Source organism: Anabrus simplex, chromosome 1, assembly GCF_040414725.1.
Source record: "Anabrus simplex isolate iqAnaSimp1 chromosome 1, ASM4041472v1, whole genome shotgun sequence".
Classification (NCBI taxonomy): Eukaryota; Metazoa; Arthropoda; class Insecta; order Orthoptera; family Tettigoniidae; genus Anabrus; species Anabrus simplex.
In genome coordinates, this window is record NC_090265.1 from 68645296 (window position 1) to 68664871 (window position 19576).

The 19576-nt window shown below is 38.1% G+C and overlaps 1 protein-coding gene across 1 annotated transcript in view; it reads left to right on the forward strand.

Annotated features, from left to right (window-relative positions):
- The window catches only part of LOC136861303 (uncharacterized), a 116008-nt gene that overhangs the window by 40656 nt on the left and 55776 nt on the right, over positions 1-19576 (forward strand). Inside the window, exons 4-5 of the mRNA XM_067138813.2 lie at positions 11298-11436; positions 18143-18255. Coding sequence (XP_066994914.2) covers positions 11298-11436; positions 18143-18255 — 252 coding nt within the window. The remainder of the gene's footprint in view (positions 1-11297; positions 11437-18142; positions 18256-19576) is intronic.

Sequence of the window (19576 nt, forward strand, 5' to 3'; positions counted from 1 at the left end):
TGTACATGTGAGAAACAGTCTTTTCTCAACTCGAAAAAATAAATACATGTTTCTTTATTTTTAAAGGAGATTCCGTACACCTATTTGCACATCTGTAACACCTTCAGTTTTTGAGATATGTATAAATATAAAAAGAATTAAACTCCTTGATCAGTCCTTCCCCCATCCCCACCCCCATCTAAGTGTATTTTCTGAAAACAAAAATACATGTTTCTTTAAATTTTAAAGAGGATTCCAAATAAAAATGTTCACGTCTAACATCTTCAGTGTTTAGGATATAAGTATCCTCATAAAAAATTATTGAACCACTTTTCACTTCATTTCACCCCCTGTTAAGTGCCTTCTCCGAAAACAAAAAGGTACATTTTCCTGTATATTTTTGCTATTGGCTTTATGCCGCACCAACACAGATAGGTCTTATGGTGACGAAGGGATAGGAAAGGCCTAGGGGTTGGAAGGAAGCGGCCGTGGCCTTAATTCAGGTACATCCCCGGCATTTGCCTGGCGTGAAAATGGGAAACCATGGTAAACCATCTTCAGGGCTGCCAACAGTGGGATTCGAACCCACTATCTCCCGGATGCAAGCTCACAGCCGCGCGCCTCTAACCGCACGGCCAACTCACCCGGTCCTGTATTTCTAAAAGACTTTCCGAATACCAAGTATCTTGTCCCTAACATGTTAAGATTTTGACATTGTTGATATACTGGTACTCATTTTTAAAAAATTCACCCGCTTTTCCAATTCTTTTCAACCCCTTAACTGGATTTTCCGAAAACAAAAAAATACATGTTTCATTATTTTTAAAGGTGATTCCAAATACCAGTTTTCATGTCTGTACGTCTGTAACCCTTTCAGGTTTTGAGATAAATGCATACTCGTAATAATAATTCAACTTCTTCTTCTTCTTCTTCTCCTTCTTCACTTCTTTCCACCCCTCTCCCGCCTAAAGTGGACTTTCTGAAAACAATAAATACGTTTTTCTTTATTTTGAAAGGAAATTCGAAATACCAACTTTCACGTCTGTAACAGCTCCAGTTTTTAACATAAAGTATCCTCATCAACTCCTTATGTATTTATTTTCAACCCCACACCCCTTACTTCGATTTCCCGAGAAAAGTGTGTGTTTCTTTATTTTTAAAGGAGATTCCAAATACTAATTTTCACTTCTGTAACATCTACAGTTATCGAGCTCGATAGCTGTAGTCGCTTAAGTGCGGCCAGTATCCAGTATTCGGGAGATAGTAGGTTCGAACCCCACTATCGGCAGCCCTGAAAATGGTTTTCCGTGGTTTCCCATTTTCACACCAGGCAAATGCTGGGGCTGTACCTTAATTAAGGCCACGGCCGCTTCCTTCCCACTCCTAGCCCTTCCCTGTCCCATCGTCACCATAAGACCTATCTGTGTCGGTGCGACGTAAAGCAACTAGCAAAAAAGAAATCTACAGTTTTTGAGATATAAGTATCCTCATAAAAGTAATTCAACTTCTTTTTCAACCCCCCCTCGCTTCCTACACGTTAAGTTGATTCCCTCTCTCCAAAAGTGGGTGTTTATTTATTTTTGAAGGAGATACCCAGTACCAGTTTTCAAGTCTTTAACATCTTTAGTTTTTGAGATATAATTATCTTTATACAAAGAATTCAACTAATTTTTCAATTCATTCACCCCGTTTAAGTGGATTTTCCAAAGACTAAACATTGTCTGTCTGTTAGGTCATCAGCCCAGAGGCTGGTTGGATCCTCAAATAGCACCACCAAAGGTTATGCGGTTATAAGAAAAACCCAAAAACCAATGGCAGCACCAAAATGAGGCGTACTAGGCAAGATGAGGAGTGAGGTAGTTTGCCATTGCTTTCCTCACTGGGTCAGAAAGTACTATTGCAGCACGACTGACCCTATGAGCAGCACCTTTCATAACATTCAGATGCACTAGTCATGCTCTGAATGTCATTACTCAGCACTACCCATACCCCAGCAACTTCCATATTGTCACAGCCATGGATGAGACTGGGACTTCGGTGGAAGCTACACTTTACTCTGGCCTGTGGCGAGAGATGGATGCAAAAGTACTGTATCCATCAAGAAATGACAGCAGGCAGGACTAAACATTACGTGTTTCTTTACTTTGAAAGAAAATTCCAAATGCAAATTTTCATGTCTGTAACATCTTCAGTTTTTGAGATATAAATACCCTTATGAAAAGAATTCAACTCCTTTTTCACCCCAGCCCGTTAAGTTGATTCCCCTCCCTCCAAAAAATGCATTTTTCTTCATTTTTAAAGGAGGCTCCAAAAACAAATTTTCATGTGTGTAAACTTAAGATTTTTAGATATAAGTTCCTCCATAAAAAGAATTAATCTTTTCACTTCTTTCACTCTCCCCCCTTAAGTGAATTTTCCTAAAAAAACAAAAATACTTGTTTCTTTATTTATAAAGGAGCTTCCAAATGCCAATTATTACGACTGTAACGTCTTCAGTTTCGAGATATATGTATCCTCATAAAAAAGGAATAAACTCCTTTTTCAGCGCCCCCGCCCCCAAGTTGATACCCCCTCACCAAAATGTGTGTTTATTTATTTTTAAAAGAGATTCCAAATACTAATTTTTACATCTGTAACATCTACATTTTTTGAGATATGAGTATCCTCATAAAAGTTATTCAACTCCTTTTTCACACACACACACACACACACACACACACACACCCTTACCTTCCTACCCGTTGAATTAATTCCCCCCTCCCCAAAAGTGTGTGTTTATTTATTTTTAAAGGAGATTCCAAATACCAATTTTCACATCTGTAACATCTTTAGTTTTTGAGAAAAGAGTAACTTCATACAAAGTATTCAACTAATTTTTCAATTAATTCTCCCCCTTTAAGTGGGTTTTCCAAAGACTAAAAATTATGTGTTTCTTTACTCTGAAAGAAAATTCCAAATGCAAATTTTCATGTCTGTAACATCTTCAGTTTTTGAGATATATGTATCCTCGTAAAAGGAATTAATCTCCGTTTTCATCCCCCCCCCCTACCAAGTTGATTCCCCCACCAAATTCGCCTTTCTTTATTTTTAAAGGAGATTCCAAATACCAGTTTTCATGTTCGTAACACCTTGGAATTATTTGGTATTTATGTATTCTCATACAAATATTTCCAATAATTTTTCAATTCTTTCACCCCCAGCCCCCGGTTAAGGGTTTTTCCCGAATACCCAGGAATGCGTGTTTCCTTATTTTTAAAGGAGATTCCAAGTACCATTTTTCACGTCTGCAACATGAAAGGTTTTGAGATATACTGTAGATACGCTAATTTAAAAAATTCACCCCCTTTTTCAGTTCCCCTTGAGTGGATTTTCCGAAGGAAATATTTATGGTTTCTTTACTTTTACAGGAAATTCTAAATACCAGTTTTCAAATCTGTAATATGTTACGTGTCTGAGATAATTTTCAGGTATAGTCTTTTTAAAAATTCACCCTGTTTGTCACTCCTGTTCACCCCCTATTCATCGGATTATCCAAAAACTCAAAAATACGTGTTTCTTTGCTTTCAAACGGGATTTCAATTTTCATATCTGTAACATCTTGAGTTTCTCAGATATAAGTCTCCTCACCAAAGGTGTTCAACCCCTTTTCCCCCTTTTTTCACCCCCTCTTAATGTGATCTTCCAAAAACAAAAAATACATGTTTCTTTATTTTTAAAGGAGATTCCAAATACCAATTTTTGAGATATAGATAACCTCACTTTATAAATTCATCCCCCCTTTTCACCCCCTTAGCGACGCAATATCCAAAAATCCTCCCTTAGCAAGCACCTACATGTTAATATGAATGTATCCCCAAAATTTAATTTCTTTAAGTCCGGTAGTTTTGGCTCGGCGATGATGAATCAGTCAGTCAGGACAAGTTATTTTATATATAGAGATTTGTACAGTTTTTTGCACCCTTTGCGACTAAATTAAAGCTTTTCTTTTTTTTCTTTTTCACTTTTTAAACCAAAATTTTGTGCCTAAAATTCCTAGCTCTAGTAATCATGCAATAGAACAACTACCGAGCTTGATAGCAGCAGTCGCTTAAGTGCGGCCAGTGTCCAGTATTCGGGAGAGAGTGTGTTCGAACCCCACTGTCGGCAGCCCTGAAGATGATATAGATGTTGATTTCCATAGGGAATCTGAAGATGGTTTTCCTTAGTTTCCCATTTTTGCACCAGGCAAATGCTGGGGCTGTACCTTAATTAAGGTAATTCCTTCCCACTCATCGTCGCCATAAGACCTATGTGTGTCCGTGCAATGTAAAGCAGCTTAAAATAAGAAACAATGGTTCAATGGTTCACCCAATCAATACACCTCACTTTACAAGTGAAAACTATTTAATATAAAAACATATTAAACATATCCTGGAACATGTTTTGTCTCATTTGATTTAAAGATAAAATACACACATTATTTACACAAAATTGTCCTTACTTCTTGCAAAAAATTGTTATCTTTATTGTTAAAATTTGAAACACTTTTTGAAACATGACATGCTATGCATAACGTCTTGTAACAGAATACAGTGCTCTTTGTTGCTGTCTAGTAATTAAAAAAACAGAGGAACCCATGTCCTTTATGACCTGTTGAGAATAATTAAAGACAAATATACACACTATTTACAAGAAGTGTTGAACTATTTTATTTTATTGTATATTTATTGTTTATTCTCAAATAGTTCTTTGACATAAGTTCTTCCATTTTTTTCAATTACCAGGGGCCTATTCCACGAACGAACTTTGCAACTTTGCAACTTTTCACTTTGCACTTTGCACTTTTCAGTTCAGATTTTGTTCCACTATCGCTTTTCAGATTTAGCTTGCAAAGTGAAAAGTGAAAAGTGAAAAGTTGGAAATCTTTTCACTTTTCAAGCCTGTTATGTTCCTCTATTGGTACAGAAATGCAAAGTGCAAAGAAATGAACTGAAAAGTTTTCATAAATCTTGCAAAGAGATGATTCCCTTTTCCTATGTTAATTAACAAGTATGTACATTAGTTTCTCGGCGTAGAATTTGGTTTAGTGATATAAACACGTCACGACGTGAGCTTTTGTTAGCATCAAGTGAGGACAGTGATGAAGAATCCAATAATGGAACGTACAAAGACAGGATTAATTTTCATAACCTCACTTCGACGTAATAACGCGAGTGATTTCGTATTATCCCAAGAGGCTGACTATATTCTTGAAATGATCGGTAATTTATTGAAAGATAAAGAAGTAAATTCCTTTCCAAAAAAGAACAAATTCTTATGTTTACATTTTTTAGTAAATGGTACCCAGCTGTACTGTGTAACAGCAATGCATGGGACATCAAAATCAATTATTTGCAGAACTGTTACCAAAGTCATAGATGTTATTGTGAATGTAATATTTGCTAACAGTACGTTGGCCTGATAATCCACTTAATATAGCGACGGGATTTCTAATGAAGGGTGAATGTCCTTCTGTGTGTGGATGTGTTGACGGTACTCTCGTTAACATTGATGTGTGTCATCATTTGAGAGGTTATCTTTAAAGTTGTCAAAAAAGGATGTCACGTTTCTCCTTGACAACTTCCAGCACAGACAGCTTCTTGTAATAACCTTTCTTTCCCACGATAAAAACTTAAACGGTACGACAATTATACCGCCAAGTTCGCCGCGAAAAGTAAAGCATTAAAATCATAGAGTATTAGGCCTATACAGTTTGCTCATAGAATAAACTCGATCGGATCACTCATTCGCAAAGACTTTTCACTTTGCGAAGAAATTGAAAAGTACAGCCTAGTTCATGGTGGAACAGAAAGACTTTGCACTTTGCAAGAATTGAAAAGTGAAAAGTGCAAAGTTGAAAAGTTGCAAAGTTCGTTCGTGGAACAGGCCCCAGGTGGCAACAATGAGCTTCATAATCTACTACGAGACGTTATGGCTGATGAAGTCTCAAAGGAGACAAAACTTCCAGAATATCTTTAATATGTTTTTATATTAAATAGTTTTCACTTGTAAAGTGAGGTGTATTGATTGGGTGGACCATTGAACCTAACATTGTTCCTTATTTTATTTAAACTGTATCAATACGGATCTATATGATGAAGTGCGTAAATTGTAGTAAAGCAGCTTGTAAAAAAATTTAAAAAATAGAACAACTCAGATTAGTTCATAGTGAAATTCTCAAAATTCCTGAGTCTGTATTGCAGAACGTAAACAGGAATATTATTTCATCCTATGCCACATGTCTGCAGAATACTCGAGAGCATTTGTGGCTGGCATTATCTATAATTGGATAAGTTTGGTATTTCATTTTCAGTTTCATTGATTGACGACAGCTGATGAGCTCATTACAGAAGTGTGCATCAATGCTGGAAAAGGGAGAGAGAGTAGTACAACATATGGTGGTGTTCAACCTGGCAATGATTAACTTCTGCTCTGAGAAGAAAGTACACTGACTGAAAGCATATAAAAGTTAAGATATGCTAATCAAGACTGAATATATCATGCTGCACAGGATGCATTTAAAAGAAATGAGAAATAACATTGTCACTGGTCTCACAGCAAGGCATCCATGGTTTGAATCCCGTTCAGTGATGTGGGATTTTCAAAATGAAGTCACATTCCTGTTGGTTGGGTCCCACAAAAAACTGGAGATCCCTGAATCATATCATTACTCACATAAAACTACAAGCTTTGCTTACTTTTGAGTAGAAAGGTGATAAAATGTAGTGTATGGTGCCTATAGAGACCTGGAAATGAAAGATAGAGATGTAGCTGAAAGGATAGTTAAAGCTAGAGACAAGGCATCCTAGGACTTCCCAGTGATTAAAGAGGTAAAGAGAACAGTGATATGGGATCAGGAAAAGATTAAGGAAAGATGGCAGGGAGTGCAAGAATACTGAAGAACTGGTAAGCAGTAGGTGCAAACAAGATCCCAGTGGAGACATTGAAAAGGGATCAATATTGTATTACAACAATATGAAAGAAATGTACTTGTTGAAGTTTGCTTGTTAGAAATTGAGCCAAGCTTATAACCTTAGTTCTTATATATCTACAATTAATTGGTCACCATCTTTCATGTCCTTTAGCTACTAAAATCTCTTTCTGTCCTGTTCCCAACATCACAAAATTGTATTATCCGGTCTCTACTGATAGGTTCCTGAATCTTAGACTTCTTATGAATAGTTCTATGAGAAACCTCTGTAGAGCCACCTGAATGGAGCAAAATTCTCAAGATACACTTTAAAGCCTCCTCTATGGGTATCTGTTGAGAGACCAGACTAACGAATGGCTCATCGAAAGCAGCCTTTCGGAAGTTGCAAGGGCGGCAGTCTGGATGATTGACTAATATGGCCTTGTAATAATACTCAACATGGCTTAGCTGTGTTGATACTGCTACATGGCTGAAAGCAACGGGAAACTACAGCCGTGACTAACTCCTGAAGACATGCAGCTCTCTCTGTATGAATGATTAACTGATGATGGCTTTCTCCCGGGTAAAATATTCCGGAGGTAAACTAGTCCCCAATTCGGATCTCCGGGTGGGGACTACACGAGAGGGGGCGATCATCAGGAAGATGGATACTGAAATTCTGCGAGTCGGAGCGTGGAATGTTAGAAGTTTGAATCATTGTGGTAGGTTAGAGAATCTGAAAAGGGAGATGGATAGACTAAAGTTAGATGTAGTGAAGTACGTTGGCAGGAAGAACCGGATTTTTGGTCAGGTGACTACTGAATTATCAACACGAAATCAAACAAGGGAAATGCAGGAGTGGGTTTAATAATGAATAAGAAAATAGGGCAGTGGGTAAGCTACTACGACCAGCATAGTGAAAGAATTATTGTTCGTAATCTATAATTTTCATTTCCGTTTTGACAAATTACACAATTAGAAATAGGAAAGGATTTCCACTTATCAGTACTTGTTTATTGCACTTATTATGCTACAGGACCGGTTTTTACCGCTTACATAAGGTCATCTTCAGCTATGTCTAGACATACAATTGCATTGTTGCACATAATGACATATACACCAGTTCACGTTACGACATGCCCCATTTGGATGTGACCAAATGTTTATTATCATATGACATTCCTTTGACAATACAATCTTAATCATAGCTTCATCATATAGATATGTATGCATGGTTCAGCAGAAGATGACCTTATGTAAGGGGTCGAAACCGGTCCTGTAGCATAATAAGTGCAATAAACAAGTATTGATAGGTGGAAATCCTTTCCTATTTCTAATTGAGAATTATTGTTGTCAAGATCGACATCAAACCAGTGCCCACCACAATAGTGCAGGTCTATATGCCTACTAGTTCAGCGGATGACGAGGAAATCGAAAGAATATATGAAGATATAGAAGATTTAATGTAATATGTAAAAGGTGACGAGAATCTAATTGTGATGGGAGACTGGAATGCAGTGGTAGGCTAAGGAGGAGAATTCGGACTGGGACAAAGGAACGAAAGAGGAACTCGGCTGGTTGAATTCTGCACTGATCACAATTTAGTCCTTGCCAGTACTTGGTTCAAACACCACAAACGACGGCTGTATACGTGGACGAGACCTGGAGACACTGGAAGATATCAAATAGACTTCATTATGATTAGGCAGTGATTCAGAAACCAGTGTTAGATTGCAAAACTTTCCCAGGAGCAGACGTGGACTCTGACCATAACTTGTTGGTCATGAAATGCCATCTGAAGTTGAAGAAATTGAAGAAAGGAAAGAATGCTAAAAGATGGGATCTAGACAATTTGAAAGAAAAGAGTGTGAGGGATTGTTTCAAGGAACATGTGGCACAAGTGCTAAATGAAAACGCTGAAGGAAACACAATAGAGGAAGAGTGGATAGTCATGAAAAATGAAGTCAGTAGGGCTGCTGAAGAGATGTTAAGCAGGAAGAAAAGATCAACTAAGAATCAGTGGATAACTCAGGAGATACTAGACCTGTTTGATGAACGACGAAAATACAAGAATGCTGGAAATGAAGAGGGCAGAAAAGAATACAGGCGATTAAAGAATCAAGTGGATAGAAAGTGCAAGGTAGTTAAGGAAGAATGGCTGAAGGAGAAGTGCAAGGATGTCGAAGGTTGTATTGGTCCTGGGAAAGGTAGATGCTGCATACAGGAAAATCAAGGAAACCTTTGGAGAAAGGAAATCTAGGTGTATGAATATTAAGAGCTCAGATGGAAAGCCACTTCTAGGGAAAGAAGACAAAGCAGAAAGATGGCAAGAACATATCCAACAGTTGTATCAAGGTAAAGATGTAGATAATTTGTTTCTGGAATAAGAAGAGGCTATGGATGCTGATGAAATGGGAGACCCAATTTTGAGGTCAGAGTTTGACAGAGCTGTGAGCGACCTAAATAGGAACAAGGCACCTGGAATTTATGACATTCCCTCTGAATTACTGACTGCCTTAGGAGAAACCAGCATGGCAAGGTTATTCCATTTAGTGTGTAATATGTATGAGACAGGAGAAGTCTCATCTGATTTTCGGCAGAATGTTGTTATACCTATTCCCAAGAAAGCCGGTGCTGACAGGTGTGAAAACTACCGCACCATTAGTTTAGTATCTCATGCCTGCAAAATTTTAATATGTATTATTTACAGAAGAATGGAAAAACAAGTTGAAGCTGAGTTGGTAGAAGATCATTTTGGCTTCAGAAGAAATGTAGGAACACTTGAAGCAATCCTGACTTTATGTCTGATCTTAGAGGATCGAATCAAGAAGGACAAGCCCACGTACATGGCATTCGTAGATCTAGAAAAGGCATTCAATAATGTTGATTGGACCAAGCTATTTACGATTCTAAAGGTGATTGGGATCAGATACCGAGAACGAAGAATTATCTACAATCTGTGTAAAAATCAGTCTGTAGTGATAAGAATCGAGGGCTTTGAAAAAGCAGCAATCCAGAAAGGAGTGAGGCAAGGCTGCAGTTTGTCCCCCTCCTCTTCAATGTTTACATATAACAGGCAGAAAATGAAATCAAAGAGGAATTTGGAAAGGGAATCACAATCAAAGGAGAGGAAATCAAAACCTTGAGATTTGCCGATGATGATGTTATTTTATCTGAGACTGCAGAAGTTCTGGAGAAGCTGCTGAATGCTATGGACGAAGTCTTGGGTAAGGAGTACAAGATGAAAATAAATAAGTCCAAAATAAAAGTAATGGACTGCAGTCGAACGAAGGCAGGTGATGCAGGAAATATTAGATTAGGAAATGAAGTCTTAAAGGAAGTAGATGAATATTGTTACTTGGGTAGTAAAATAACTAACGATGGCAGAAGTAAGGAGGACATAAAATGAAGACTAGCACAAGCAAGGAAGAACTTTCTTAAGAAAAGAAAATTGCTCACTTCAAACATTGATATAGGAATTAGAAAGATGTTTTTGAAGACTTTCGTGTGGAGCGTGGCATTGTATGGAAGTGAAACATGGACGATAACTAGCTCAGAAAGAAAGAGAATAGAAGCTTTTGAAATGTGGTGTTACAGAAGAATGCTGAAGGTGAGATGGATAGATCAAATCACGAATGAAGAGATACTGAATCGAATTGGTGAGAGGAGATCGATTTGGCTAAATTTGACAAGAAGAAGAGAGAGAATGATAGGACACATCTTAAGACACCCAGGAATTGTGCAGTTGGTTTTTGAAGGAAGTGTAGGTGGTAAGAACAGTAGGGGTAGACCAAGGTTTGAATATGACAAGCAGATTAGAGCAGATGTAGGATGCAGTAGTTATGTAGAAATGAAAAGGTTAGCACAGGATAGGGTGGCATGGACTGCTGCATCAAACCAGTCTATGGACTGATGACTCAAACAACACTTTAAAGACAAGGAGCTAATAACTTACACGAAGGATAAAGGCAATGACCAACAAGTCAGCAGAAACACGTTAGTTTAAAATGCTGGGTCTGTGTGGAATGAAGAATTGAGTGGGCATTATACCTGTCGTCGCATTTATTTTTCATGTATGTTACTATCATTCTTTGTTGCTTCCAGTCTTTGATGTATATTCTTACTCTTTCAGTTGCTTAAAAATAATATTTAATATATTTAGCATTGATTATCTTCAGTATATTCTCTGTTATATTATAACTATTATTATTCAGAATGAGTAAACTTGAACATGGATTCTGTATCATTTAGAACCTATTATTTCTTCATCATACACTTGCATTATTATACATGGTTTTAATTATATTAACATGTGTAGTAAGAGTTCAGAAAATACCATTTTAAACAGTTTTAATCAAGTTTTCAAGTTACTGTTGTTTTGGAATTTTAGTTATTCAAGTTGGCTGATAATCAGATGGAATGCAGTAAGACTTCAGTGTTGGCACTGAAAGCTACCAAGGAAGGACCTCGGAATGTATTGGTTGTGGCAACTTCCAATGAACCATTGGCAATTCGAGATGCTACTACTGGTGGGTATAGATGAGATATGTTTATAAGTATTCTAACAGAAAAACCTAGATGGAGTGAATTAATCAGTCTGAAATTAGTATATGTATGTGAATATTCCACCCCACTGAATAATCTGTGCAGCCTAATTTTGAGAGATAACATTAGAAAAAACAAAAAAATTGGCTTTAATTTATGCTTTATTTACAAGAAATTAATCCTATATAATAATGTACTCAATAATTGAATAAAATTTATTGGTTATATTTGCAATGAATTATTATAAAGCCAATTGTATGTTCCTATGTTCCTTTACCTCTTTACATAATGATCATCACTAGCGGAAGAATCATGTTTGTCGTCTCCATTTTCCCGTAGAACGTCACATCCTCAGTTCCATCAAGTGAATTCGTGATGCTGCATTTTTTAAAGGATTTTTTCCACCCTTGGTAGTGGAATGGAGTCCCATGCACATTTTACCCACTCACAAATCCGAGTCCCATCCAGCTGCGTGATTTTTCCACTCTGTATGATTTTATATTATTTTATTTTGTTAAGAAGTAAGCCATTCATTTTCTGTGTCAGCTCAGTTAATGTAACTTATAAGTTTTCTAGTGTATCGAACCACAAAATATGACACTTCGAACAGTATAACATACCTGTAAAAATATATTAAAAACAAAATGACATGTTTCATTCTACAAAAACATCCTCCGATTCCATTAAATCATGTTGAATAGTTGTTGTTGTTGTTGTTTTTTGAGTTATCGGTCCATAGACTGGTTTGATGCAGCTCTGCATTCCACCTTATCCTATGCTAATATTTTCATTTCTACGTAACTACTGTATCCTATATCTGCTCTAATGTGTTTGTCATATTCATACATTGATCTACCCCTACCATTCTTACCACCTACACCTACACTTCCCTCAAAAGCCAACTGAACAAGTTCTGGGTGTCTTAAGATATATCTTATCATTCTCTCTCTTTTTCTTGTCAAATTTAGACAAATTTATCTTCTCTCACCAATTCGATTCAGTATATCTTCATTCGTGATTCGATCTACCCATCTCACCTTCAGCATTCTCCTGTAACACCACATTTCAAAAGCTTCTATTCCCATTTTTTCTGAACTAGTTATCGTCCATATTTCACTTCCATACAATGCCACACTCCAGACAAAAATCTTCAGAAACATCTTTCTAATTCCTGTATCAATGTTTGAAGTAAGTAATTCTTTTCTTAAGAAAGCCCTTCCTTGCTTGTCTTTTATGCTTGCATTTTATGTCGTCCTTACTTCTGCCATCATTAGTTATTTTACTACCCAGGAAACAGTATTCATCTACTTCTTTTAAGACTTAATTTCCTAATTTAATATTTTCTGCATCACATGATTTCGTTCGACTGCAGTCTAAAATAAAAAAGCAATATCGGCAAATCTGAGAGTTTTGATTTCCTTTCCTTGGATTGTGATTCCCTTTCTAAATTTTTTTATTTCCTTTACCGCCTGTTCTGCGTAAACATTGAACAGGAAGGGGCACAAACTGCAGCCTTGCCTCACTCCATTCTGGATTGCTGGTTTTTTTTTTTTTTTTCCCAAAGCTCTCGATTCTTATCACTGCAGACTGATTTTTATACAGATTGTAGATAATTCTTCGTTCTCAGTATTTGATCCCGATCAGCTTCAGAATCTAAAATAGCTTGATCCAATCAACATTATCAAATGCCTTTGGTAGATCTACGAACGTCATGTATGTGGGCTTGTCCTTCTTTATTCGATTGTCTAAGATCAGACATAGAGTCGGGATTGCTTCATGTGTTCCTATATGTCTTCTCAGTTTCAACTTGTCCTTCCATTCTTCTGTAAATAATACATATTAAAAATTTGCAGGCGTGAGATACTAAAGTAATAGTGTGGTACTTTTCACACTTGCCAGCACCGGCTTTCTTAGGAATCGGTATAACAACATTCTGCCAAAAATCAGATAACACTTCTCCTGTATCATACATCTTACATACTAAATGGAATAACTTCACCATGCTGGTTTCTTCTAAGGCAGTCACTAATTCAGAGAGAATGTCGTCAGTTCCAGGGGCCTTGTTCCTATTTAGGTCTCTCAAAGCTCTGTTGAATTCTGACCTCAAAATTGGGTCTCCCATTTCATCAGCATCAGCAGCCTATTCTTGTTCCAGGAAAATATCATCTACATCTTTACTTTGATACAACTTTCGGATATGTTCCTGCCATCTTTCTGCCTTGTCTTCTTTCCCTACAAGTGGTTTTCTATCTGAGCTCTTAACATCCATTCACCTAGTTTTCCTTTCTCCAAAGGTTTCTTTGATTTTCCTGTATGCAGCATGTACCTTTCCTTTCACAATCGTTGCACTTATCTTTCAGCCATTCTTCCTTATCTGTCGTGCACTTTCTATCCACTTCATTCCTTAATCACCTGTATTCTTTTCTGCTATTCTCATTTTTTGCATTCTTGTTCTTTCATCGTTCATCGATCATGTCTAGTGTCTCCTGAGTCATCCATTGATTCTTACTTGATCTTTCCTTTCTTCCTAACCTTTCTTCAGCAGCCCTACTGGCCTCAACCTTCACGACTGTCTGTTCTTTCTCTATTGCGTTTCCTTCAGTCTTTCCATTAAGTCCTTGTGCAACATGTTCCTTGAAACAATTCCTCACATTCTTTTCTTTCAACTTGTGGAAATGCCATCTTCCCTTTCTTCAATTTCTTCAACACATGGCGGCATAAGCGGATGAAAAGTGATCTGCCAGATCTACCCCACCCATGTACATATTGTATTCGCATACAACTTTCGGTTTCTGGAGCACTTCATTTTATTTTCCCTTCATCTTTCTGACTTCCTCTTGGCTTGAATTATTGTAGTAGGTGCTCAGCATTGACACAACCTGTTTGTCTTTCCATAGTAAGAGAAGAACCCTGTCATTTTTCCGATATGAACGCACTTCATGTTTCGCCATTGTTTTCACTGTTTTCTTAGCAGAAGTTCGTAACCCCTTCCTGTTCAACATTACCATTCCAGTAAGATGGTACCCAAATTTTAGCAGCTCCACCGCTAAATCATATCCTGTGTGAAACCCGTCTGTAAATATATGGGAACCTGTTGCACCATTTGTGCTGATAAAAAGTTTATCGCACAGATGTAAGACAATCCAAGATGTAAATGACAGGGATTGAGGAAGAAAACTTGTTGCAGTAGCCCCATAGTATGGCTCAAGTGCTACAACATACCCTGTTTCATAATCAGCTAAAACAGTTATTTTAAGATGCCATTTTGTTGGCTTTTTTTGGATTGTAGCATTTGAATATAATTCTTCCTTTGAAATCCTCTGTACTTTTGTCTATACTGATGTTACGACCTGGTACATAGAACTCCCTAAATTTACAATCCACCAAGGGTTTTTGCTCCTGTACTAACTCCTTGCATTTGCCTTACAGGTGGAGGGCAAACATGTAACATCCAGAATATTTGCCACTGTCGGCAGTCCTGAAAATGGTTCCGTGGTTTCCCATTTTCACACCAGGCAAATGCTGGGGCTGTACCTTAAATAAGGCCACGGCCGCTTCCTTCCCACTCCCAGCCCTTCCCTGTCCCATCGTCGCCACAAGACCTATCTGTGTCGGCGCGATGTAAAGCAACTAGGAAAAAAAAATATTTGCATTAACCTCTTCCAAGGGAACACATCTTTATAAAATGAACACTTATCTAACCAATCTTCTGAAAAATAGTCTTGTAATTCAGGCTTACTGTTCAATGCCATATTTAGGATTATGCCTAAAAATACTTTGAATTCAGGAAGAGTAACATCTGTCCACGACCTCCATATAGGCTTTTGAATGTTTACACTGGCATACCGGTTAGTCTTGAGCACAATTTCCGACAATTTCCAAGAACTCGATTTCCAAGAACTTAGCAAGAGCACAAGTTCTCATTCAATTATACTGATTTGCGTCGTATATTTTTCATATACGTACTTAACTTCCCGCAACCGAGACAAATATTGGACCTTCAAGACATTCTCCACTCTACTTTGGCGTTCGAGACCGCAGCGCATGACCTTGAATGTGCCGCGCTGATCACCGAGAACTGGCGGTTTGCTTCTACAAATTTATTCGTCTGCGACTTCAAGTTTATTTATAATCTTCATATATTATTTGATAGTGTTGTGACTTTGTGCCTGACAGAGTGTGAATCTGACCCATTTCTCCAATATTCATAAACATTGTGTGATTTCGCCTACTTGTTTTTACGGCTGATGATGACCTGGACTAAGGTCGAAACCGGTCCCATTTAAATAAGAATGTAATTACTACATTTCTTTATTTTATGTATTGAATTGGTTGAACTTCAATTATTTAATTTTTAATGTTAATAATTTCAATACGGAACAATGAAATTTTTATCTTTAAATAGACGAGTGTGGCGTCGGCGTGGAGAAAGGTCAAATCCGGCAGTAACTGTGGAGCGCCCTACCGCTAGACAACGCGGCATCATGGTTTGGGGCGCTATTGCGCATGATTCCACGTCACCTCTAGTGTGTATTCAAGGCACGTTAAATGCCCACCGCTACGTGCAGCATGTGCTGCGGCCGGTGGCACTCCCGTACCTTCAGGGGCTGCCCAATGCTCTGTTTCAGCAGGATAATGCCCGCCCACACACTGCTCGCATCTCCCAACAGGCTCTACGAGGTGTACAGATGCTTCCGTAGCCAGCGTACTCTCCGGATCTCTCGCCAATCGAACACGTGTGGGATCTCATTGGACGCCGTTTGCAAACTCTGCCCCAGCCTCGTACGGACGACCAACTGTGGCAAATGGTTGACAGAGAATGGAGAACCATCCCTCAGGACACCATCCGCACTCTTATTGACTCTGTACCTCGACGTGTTTCTGCGTGCATCGCCGCTCGCGGTGGTCCTACATCCTACTGAGTCGATGCCGTGCGCATTGTGTAACCTGCATATCGGTTTGAAATAAACATCAATTATTCGTCCGTGCCGTCTCTGTTTTTTCCCCAACTTTCATCCCTTTCGAACCACTCCTTCTTGGTGTTGCATTTGCTCTGTCAGTCAGTGTATTTAGTTCTTTTTCCGGGTTGAACTGTATTGTTGTTTTCCGTGCATTCCGTACATTTTGCTGGCGTTTCAAATACATTGCAGTATTCTTTGACAAGGTGACTGAAATATCCTTACTCAATCCAAGGTAATCAGTCTCTTCAGGCAGCTAAATCAACTATGAGAGTGGTTACTGCGCTTCGCCTTCATAGGCTCCACTCCCTCTCTCTGGCTGACTTAAGCAAAGTCCTGTAGTGCCTCGTGAAGTGTCTGGACCATGTATGTCACTTGGCCAGTAGCTGGAATTGCCGGTCATTTATGTTGTTGTGTGACCTGTATTGGCCAATTTGCACACACGTTCCACACACTTGCTTTCATCTGCAAACCGTGCGGAAGGTACAGAATACAACAACACTGGTCAACCTGGAAGAAGGAAAGAGGTAACTGGAGTATGAATATCCTGTAGCAAGAAACCATAAAGTAACGGCAGGTCTGATCCCAACAGGTTTAGCTTCACACATATTTATATCCAGTTTTTTCATTCTTGGTTGAATCATTTTTGACAGCTTGTAGAATTCAACATCTACATTGTTATTCAATTTGCATAGTAGTGTATTCAAATAAGAACAAATACCCGCTCACGAGACAGTGTTCGCATCGCCCGTCACATTACAGCAGGCAACTTGAGGCACCGTTTTGCCCCGTCCAATGCACACGCTAGGATGTACATTCCGTTCGTGCACTTTTATTACAAGAGGCATTGTGTGGATGTGCCTTAAGACCAATAACAAAAGTGCAACAGAAGCATTCTATCTTGTAAGTTACTGTATAGGGCTTGCTGGGAAAGCACATACTATTGCAGAAATACTTGTAAAGCCATGTGCAAAAGACATTATGATCTGCATGTTGGATGAAGAGCCAGCAAAAAAATTGACGAAGTACAGTTGTCAAATTATACAGTTTCTTGACAGATTCACGATCTTGCTGATTACATTTAGGAAGAGTTAGTTCACCGATTGAAAAAATCCTGTGGGTATGCAATTCAGTTAGATGAGTCTAGTGATTTTTCCAGACTGGTCATACTCTAAAACAGAAGTTCAATGATCTCGCTCTGAATGACTTTTGGTGCAGTGTTATGAAAGAATACCCTATTATTGCTAAGCATGCTATATAAATGCATCTTCCTTTTGTGACAACATATCTGTGTGAAACAGGATTTTCATATTATGCTTCAGTAAAAACAAAGTACAGAAATAGACTTGATACTGAATCTGACATGAGGATTCAGTTGTCACCCAGTACTTCTAATTTTATTGCTACATCATTAGTGTGACTTTGAAATTTGTTTGGTAATTGCTTTTTGAAAATTAAATTGTATCACTTAGTTTTTTTTTTAAGAATAGAACTTAGTCTATTAGGTCATAGGAAAACCAGTTTTCATTAAGTGAGCAGCATGAGTGCGTTTTTAAAATAGTAACATCTGCTTAAAACTGTCACAAAGAAAGTTATGATTACTGTGGGTATGAATGTTCTGTATATATTCCCTTAAATGAAAAGTGCTTCATGGCCAAAGAAAGTTTGAGAAACACTACTTGCTCTATGATGATTCAACTGTTATGTAATAAAGAATTTTTCTGATTTTCAGGCCTACTCTTGCGATCATTTGGACTACCTCGTACTGTATTCAGCCTGGTTCTGGATTCTAGCTTTGTTTATTGCGGAACAAAGACTGGAGAGGTCATTGTACTGCCATTTACGGTGTGTATATTCAAGATTTTTCATATCTTTTAAACTTCAGATATTTTATTTTATTGCTTAGGCAAACAAAATACTGTGTACGGTTTGTATTCTTTATACATGCTATAATGTAATAGAGGTTAAACCTAATATTTTAGTAGCATGTCTAAGCTAACCGCTTCCGTTAGTCTTGACACATGTGCTCCATCATTAGCAACTGCCCTGCTTACCCTAGGCAGTAGGATTGAACATCTGTTGTCTTCCTTAGAATACTTTACATAACTCTTACACACCCACACACACTCTCTCTCTTTCTCTGAGCAAGTTGGCAGTACAGTTAGGGACATGCAGCTATGAGTTTGAATTTGGGAGATAGTGCGTTCGAACCCGACTGAAGATGGTTTTCTATGGTTCCCATTTTCACACCTGGTAAATGCTAGCGCTGTACTTTAATTAAGGCCATGGCTGCTTCCTTCCTACTCCTGACAAGATCTATCCATCTCACCTTCAGCATTTTTCTGTAGCACCCCATTTCAGATGCTTCTATTCTTTCTTTATGAACTAGTTATCGTCCATGTTTCACTTCGATAAAAGGCTGCGCTCCAGACAAAAGTCTTCAGAAACATCTTTCTCATTCCTATATTGATTTTCAAAATGAGCAAATTTATTTTCCTAAGAAATGCCTTCCTTGCTTATACTAGTCTGCAAAAGTAATGGAGTGCAGTCATATGAAGTCGGGTGATGCAGGTAATATTGGATTAGATTGGGAAATGAAGTGTTAAAAGAAGTAGATGAATATTGTTACTAGCCTAGTAAAATAACTAATGATTGTAGAAGTCGGGACATAAAATGCAGACTAGTTCTTCTTGTATGGCTGTATAAGGTCATGAAGAAGATACAAGTTTTCATAAACCAGTGCTTGTGACAATTTATGAATTTGAGGTGACCAGATGGTATATCCGGTGAGAAGCTGCAAAAGGCTACAAATCTATGTTCCATTGAAGCTCAAATTTATAAGAGAAGGTGGCAGTAGATTTGCTGCATATTGAAGAGCTTAAGCTGAACTGAAATTCGCAAGAAGTGCAAGGATACACTCACCTGAGAAATACGTGTAGAAGAACCATTAAAGTTAAAAACGTGGAAATGGGGAAATCATGGCCGCCAATAGGACCAAACGGAGTCATTATTGCCCTTACTCTGCTAGATGCAATAGGAAGTCACGGCCAAGAGCTGCAAGTTGCTAGAAATGGAAGTTCACTTTATATCAGTACGGTGGTCCTCATAAACCCATTCAATTACTTTATCCTCACACTTCAAATGGGCACCAATTAGTGTGCCGGGA